Source organism: Cibotium barometz, chromosome 21 (genome assembly GCF_041138505.1).
Source record: "Cibotium barometz isolate CiBa-2024 chromosome 21, ASM4113850v1, whole genome shotgun sequence".
Classification (NCBI taxonomy): Eukaryota; Viridiplantae; Streptophyta; class Polypodiopsida; order Cyatheales; family Cibotiaceae; genus Cibotium; species Cibotium barometz.
Window position 1 is genome coordinate 9,382,198 of NC_141066.1, and position 7,235 is coordinate 9,389,432.

Consider the following 7,235-nt stretch of genomic DNA (forward strand, 5'->3'; position numbering starts at 1 on the left):
ACGCCCACCAAAAGGTGTATGTGCCCAATGACCCGGACCTCAAAGCCATGCTACTTTGGGAAACCCACGACTGTAAGCTGGCCGGGCAGAATCGCTCGCTCGAGTAGCTTCGACGTCATTTCTTCTAGCCATGCATGACTGAGGATGTTATCGAATACGTTCGTACATGCCCAACTTGTCAACTCATGAAGGCACAGCGAGAAATCGGTTGGTTTACTACAAACCATGCATGTCCCATCAAGGCCATGGGACATTGTCAGTATGGACTTTATTGTGGATCTCCCGGAGTCCCATGGATACAACACCATATTTGTGGTAGTGGATTATTTTTCGAAGCAGGTGCACTTCATTCCATCAAAACCACTTCTCACGGCGTATCAGACTGCAAAGCTCTATTTTAATGAGGTGTTCAAATACCATGGACTGCCAACGGCTATTGTGTCAGATAGGGACAGTAGATTCATGAGCAACATGTGGAGAGAACTGTTCAAGTTAATGGACACATAGCTGCGCATGTCTTCAGCATATTACCCAACAAACAGATGGTCAAACGGAGAGAATCAATCAAGGCATAGAAGACTACATTCACAATTACGTTCGTGCCGATCAGAAGGATTGGGCGAACTACCTATAAATTTTAGAATTCCATTATAACAACTCTATGCACAGTGCTACTGGGTACACGTCGTTTGAGTTGGCCACCGGTAAAGAGGTCATTACACCTCTCGCCACCATTGCCACAAGAGATGTGCATGCCGAAGATGCAGATGCAGCGGACTTTTTGCAGAAATGGCAGAAGAGAATGAAGGTTGCACAGCAGAATCTAGAACAAAGCAAAGTCAGATATGTCAAACATGCCAACAAGAAGAGACGTGATGATGAATTTCATGAGGGAGACTTGGTCCTGGGGTTAGTGCCCAAAACATTGCACTACCTGCCAACCTCACACCGAAATTCAACCATCGCTTCTATGGCCCATACAAAGTGCTCAAATCTTACAATGGAGTCACTTACAAAATAGATCTGCTCATAACAACAGTACACATATATAATGCATTTCATATAAGCCTACTCAAGAGGTTTGTCCCCAATACCAGGTTTGGTCGCCATGTACCGATGCTTTTTACAAATGGTGCAACACCCGTCGTTACGCCTTTTGAACCAGGACTGATATTGAAATCACGGTTCCAGCGGGGAACGCCAGAATTCTATGTGAAATGGAAACATCGGCCCATCACAGATTGCACATGGGTGCCAGAAGGGAAAATGATTCAAATGGCACGTCCGTTGGTTTTGCAGTTTTACAACATAATGCTTGTTGGACGACGATAATGTACATCCAGAATAATGGCTTGAAAGGGACTTCAAGCTCTTCAAAAGGGGGGTGTATGTGAGGCTTGGGATTTCTATCTGGCCTCACATGGTGCTCTCAAGGTATGCGTAGACGCCCCGAATTCTTTGCACCTATATGGGAGTACCTTGAGGTGGAGTAATGTGACCTAGCCTGACCTCTCCTACCTTCGTTTAGATACAAGACGGCTTGTGGTGGGCAAGGGATCTCGCGCCTCAGCGGATACCCGCAAGTCATTTTCTCTCATCACTCTTGTGATCCCATTGTAATCTCGTCGCGTGTCGGCATTTTATCAATACAAGTTTTCGGGTTGGAAGCCTGCATTTGGGTGACACTGTTTTGCATTGCCGTTTGTACTTTTTTGGTCATAACTCCTTCATACAGAGTCCAATTTCAAAGTTCGAGTACTCAAAACGATTGGCTCGTCGTCCTTGTCAAGATAAGCTATAGGTCTTGGTGTGCAACATTCAGCAAGTACTCTCTGTTTTCACTTTTGCATTGGATTTTCTAGTCCCGAGCGAGAACTCGCGCCCAGAACGCAACTCGAGATCACCGCTCCATGACAGCCAGCCCGCTCGCGGGTGTAGGTGCCTATGTATAGACATCGGGCTGTCTACATGTGCAATTATGGGTTTGTGAGCCATAGTGGAGTTGGTGCTTGGGATGAGGGAGGTACTGGATTCGAATCCCATCTCCCACATGTCTATACACGTGACGTCTATACATGTGTCTGTACATATGTTCACACCATTTTGCATGGGACCAATGTTTGGACATGGCATTGGGACTTAGAAAAATTTCTAAGTCCCAAAGCCGAATGATCGGCTACCGGGGTCAACGGGGTGCCACGTGTTCATTGATGACCACACTAGGAAAGTGTGGGTTTATATCATGAAGGAGAAAAGTGAGGTGTTTGCTCACTTTCAGAGATTTAAAGCCTTGGTCAAGAAGGAAAAAGGCATGCAAATAAAATGCCTAAGATCAGATGATGGGGGAGAATATTTCTATAATGAGTTTAGCGATTTCCTGAGAAAGCAGGGAATCTAGAGGCAGTCTACGTGCAGGTACACTCTGCAATAGAATGGTGTTGCAGAAAGGAAAAATAGGAACATTGCAGAAGTGACACATGCCTTGATGGCTGAAAAGAATAAATATGCCACATTACTTTTGGGCAGAAGTAGTAGTAGCAACTGCTGTGTACATTATGAACAGGACACTCACTTGCAGCTGTTCATGGTATGACTCCTGAACATAAGTTTACAAGCATAAGACCGGATGTCTCTCACTTAAAAGTGTTTGGGTGTATTGCATATGTACATGTTCCTGATGAAGTGAGAACCAAGTTGGATCCAAAGGCAGAGAAATGCATCTTCATTTGGTCATGCTATGGAGCAAAAAGGCTATAGATGCTATAACCCTACCACTTGTGAGATGCGAGTAAGCAGAGATGAGTTGATGAGATGAGTAGCTTGTTATGCACTAGTAGTGAAGGCAACAAAAGATGCAGATGTAAGAAGTGCTGATGTTGCACCACATGTAGAGCAGCAATCATAGGTGCTGAGTGGACCTAGGGAGTCCTCGAGCAGTGGATCCAATGTTAGCCCATGGTCAGAGCCCATGGTCAGGCAGGTTGAGGAATGATGCAGGTACACATGTATCACGAAAACTGAAGGAAAAGGTAGATCAACCTTTTGTGCCTGATCTGTCAGCAGGTCACTCATATGTGGATGGTGACTCTAGTGGCCTTGATATGGAGCGCTTGGCATTCCGTTTGTGGTTACTCCTGGTGTAAGGAGAACCAGGGCTATTTTGGGGACTCCTGGTGTACGCAGGTCTACGAGGGTTAGATACCTGTTGACAGGTTGAGATATGATGGATATACAGCCCATCATTATGCTTACATGGTAAAATAAATACAGGAGGTTAAGCCCACTTTCTTTGAGCAGGCAATTGGAAATAAGAAATGGGAAGATGCCATGGATGAGGAGATGGCAGCATTGGATGCAAATGCAACATGGGAGTTAGTGCCTTTGCCTAAGGAAAAGAGGCAATTGGATGTAAGTGGGTGTATAAAGTCAAGCACAATGCTGATGGTTTAGTGAGCAGGTACAAGGCAAGATTGGTTGCCAAGGGCTATACGCAGACTTATGGAATAGACTATGAGGAGACATTCAGCCGGGTTGCAAGAATGGCAACCGTGAGAGCTGTCATTGCTATGGCTGTAGCAAAGGGTTGGTCTTTACATCAAATGGATGTAAAGAATGCTTTCTTGCATGGTGATTTGCAAGAAGAAGTGTACATGATGCAGCCACCAGGTTATGAGAGTGATGTACATCTAGATTTTATGTGCAGGTTACATAAAGCCTTGAAGCAGGCACCCAAAGCATGGTCAAACAAGATCGAGGAGTATCTTGTTACCATTGGATTTCAGATATCCAATGCAGATTTTTCACTATATGTGAAAAAGACAAATAGAGGGATCATGCTATTAGTCATCTATGTGGATGACTTGATTATTATTGATGATAGGGATGTAGACATACGTGATGTCAGCACAGAGGATCAGGTGACTTATATCTTCACTCACAAGGCTTTCGAAGCTCCACAGGTTTAGGAGCTTACATGGAGTGTAGTGTGTGGAGTTGAGCTCGAGGGGGAGTGTTGAGATACAACAATAAGCCTCTCACATATGGGGAGTGCTCAGGAGTGAGCAAGCCATGTCTAAAACAACACACCCTAGTTCTCTCATGAGCAAGAAGAAGATATCCTTCAACCATAAGCAAACCCTAATAGGAGATACCTCGACCTCCAAGATGAGAGAGAGGAGCACAAGACTTAATCCATGTCTAAAACAACACACCCTAGTTCTCTCATGAGCAAGAAGAAGATCTCCTTCAACCATAAGCAAACCCTAAAAGGAGATACCTCAACCTCCAAGATGAGAGAGAGGAGCACAAGACTTAATCCTACTCAAAGGGAAAGAACAAAAAGGTGACTGGCGACCAGGCTCTTTCCTACCAAAGATGGGAGATTTGCAGCATGCTAAATGCAGCGAGGCCATCGAGGGTACCCACACTCCACCGGTTGACACCATCAAGAGCATATGGCTCGATATCATTCATACCCTCTGTGTGGTCAGTGGGGGAGGATGGGGGAGGACTAGCCCTTCAGGTCTCCCACCATCGTATTATAGCAGTACCAATCACAACCCCATCGACAGGTGACAGGTGACAGGCTCCTTTGTACCAAAGATTGTACCAAAGATGGGAGATTTACAGCAGAGATCTCCTTCACCTATGCTCTCTATAAATTAAATAGTAAAATATAGGGCCATCCCATATGTAAGTGCCACATGGTGAGCATAGGTGAGTCCATAAAAGATACACATGGTGAGCATAGGTGAGTCCATAAAAGATACACATGAAGCTCAATGTTCTCCAAATATCCCATGGCAAGATATAGGATATATGCACCAAAGTGATGCATATACATGTGCATGTGCACCATCATGGAGAGGGATAGCTAGTGCTAAGCTATGGTATATGGAAAGGGGTTAAGAATTACCGTGCCGCTAACATGAAGCAACTAGTGAAGCCACCCTCATCCAACTACTCTATCGACATTCTGAGAAACGACAGTCAACATAACATTGTGACAATCCAATAAGTGTAGGTAAAACGCTTCACCCTCTTTTTACTGCTTATTTTGGGCTCCCCACCACGAAGGGACATAAATGGTACAATAGGATAGCTTGTAGGTACTTGTTTAGATAGTCCAATTGCCAAACCAACCGCACACTCAAAAGAACACCCCATTAATTTAACCCGACCCTCGCAAGTTTTTAGTGTGCATTCATTAGTGTGCATTCAACCCCCTTCACTCACATCCTTTTTAGTGTGCATTCAACCCCCTTCACTCACATCCTTTCACCATTGGCACTTAGGCATAATATAGTCCTAGACAGTCCTTCCTACCTAGGGATATATCCAACACCCATCCATGCATCTATGCCTTTCATACCTAATCGTCTAAACTACAGGCTTTTTGACACACTGGATCCCATTCTTGCATGCAACATCCATGCCGCATGCCAACACTTTGCGTGATTGCCTTCAATCCAATTATCTTCCTTAGTCCAGCCCTCTTCCCATCCTTGAATTATAATTCGAGTGCCTGTCCACTCACACAAGGGCTACTAAACCATGTGTAAGAGTCAAAGAAAACAGACAAATAGTAAAAGTGGAAGAAAGCAGATAAATGAGAAAGCAAAGTGTTGGAGTTTTCACCATAAGAAGCTTTTACACAGGCCCACCTTTTGCCCATGCCATGTGCATCTATCCACAAGTAGACACATAGGCATTCACAACCTTGCATTGAGCCTTGTCACCGAGGTACAGTTTTGGGGAAGACTAACCCATCACCTGGACCTTTTCCAAATCAGCTGGAACCTTCCATGAACCTCGTCTTCGACCACGCCACCCATTGATTCACATCGCCTCTATCCCATAGGCTCAACAACACCACATCCCTCGAGTCATAGAGGCCACCCAACTCCATTGTAGCTATGAACACATGCTTACACATAGTCCACTCCCATTGCATCTATGAAAAGGGATATCCGAAGAAAGCAGTAAAGAGAGACAAAGAAAGTAATTAAGTTGGATAAATCTTTATGATAGAGAAGTGTACACACATAGGCACACCTTTTACCCATTACTCATACACATCACTTGCACATTTCACTATGGGCATCACAAAATTTTTTCACTTCACATCTCATAGCATTCACATACACATGCACCTTCAACTAACCTCGTCAACGCCAATCCTCCAAGTACATCTCTAGATGGGGGACCATGGCCTAGAACCTATTTACAACCCATAGCCTTGAGAGACCCTCAACCTTCCAAAGAGCTTCATTATTTGCAACGTCCCATTCAACTTCACTTTCACACAACCACAACCTTGCCCTAGCCATATTCACCCACGAAGAAGCCCAATCTCATGCTCCGATCTCATGCTGTGAGATCGGAGCATAATACCCTATCATGCTAGGAAGTTTCATACCACCGTCATCTACCCATGCAATTCATTCTATGATGGTTGTAGAGAGTGTCATTAGAAGTGTCATTTGTCCAGAAAGTTGTCATTAGAAGTGTCATTAAAGTTGTCGTCAGAAGTGTCATTAGGTTGGAATATGAAGGGTCATTTGGTATATGAAGAGTCACTAAAGAATCGGTTAGCCAGTTATGGAAAGAGTCGCCTGGGAGTCTTTTTAAAAGGCATAGCCTTCTTGTAAGTGTAAGTGAGAGTGGTGGTGTGTGAGAAATCAAGAATCAGTTATCAGTTTCGTCTCCTTTTGTCTCTGAGTAATGCTCCAATGAGAGTCCCTTGTGTGTGTTTGTGGGAATCTGGTTGAAGCCACAGCTTCAACACTTGGCGATCAACGGCGGGTGTCCTATTTTCTCCTACTAGCAGAGGTGTGTGCTGAATAAAGCAAGTTGGCAGAGCAGCAAACGAAATCAGCTGTCAAATGCAGTTAGGTGTTGTAGCCGGGCAAAGTGCAGATGAAGGCTGGCGTGAACGAAGCCAAGCAAGGGAAGCACATCATGGCATGAAGGCATTCATGCGAATTTCAATAAGCATATCATCTGTCGCCGTGCGCAGTTTGGCTGGAATAGCAAGGACAGAAGGATCGCATGCTCTTAAGCAACGTATTGCTATTAAACTTGAGGAGGTTAACGCTGCTATGGCAAGGTTGCAAGACCGACTATGCAAAGTGGTTGCAGGAGACATGGTGAGGGAAGCGCTAGAACAAGTGGTTATCGAAAATGGTTGCCGCCCTGTTGCAAAAACGTCAATGGAGGGAAACATGATTATTTGC

General features: G+C 44.6%; 1 protein-coding gene across 1 annotated transcript; it reads left to right on the forward strand.

Moving 5' to 3' along the window:
* The first annotated feature begins 261 nt into the window (after positions 1 to 261).
* Positions 262 to 1,332, forward strand: LOC147626811 (uncharacterized). The gene is made up of 3 exons (XM_086816075.1): positions 262 to 491; positions 670 to 909; positions 1,098 to 1,332. Exons 1-3 carry the CDS (start codon positions 262 to 264, stop codon positions 1,330 to 1,332), a joined length of 705 nt encoding a protein of 234 aa, XP_086672201.1.
* Positions 1,333 to 7,235: the final 5,903 nt, after the last annotated feature.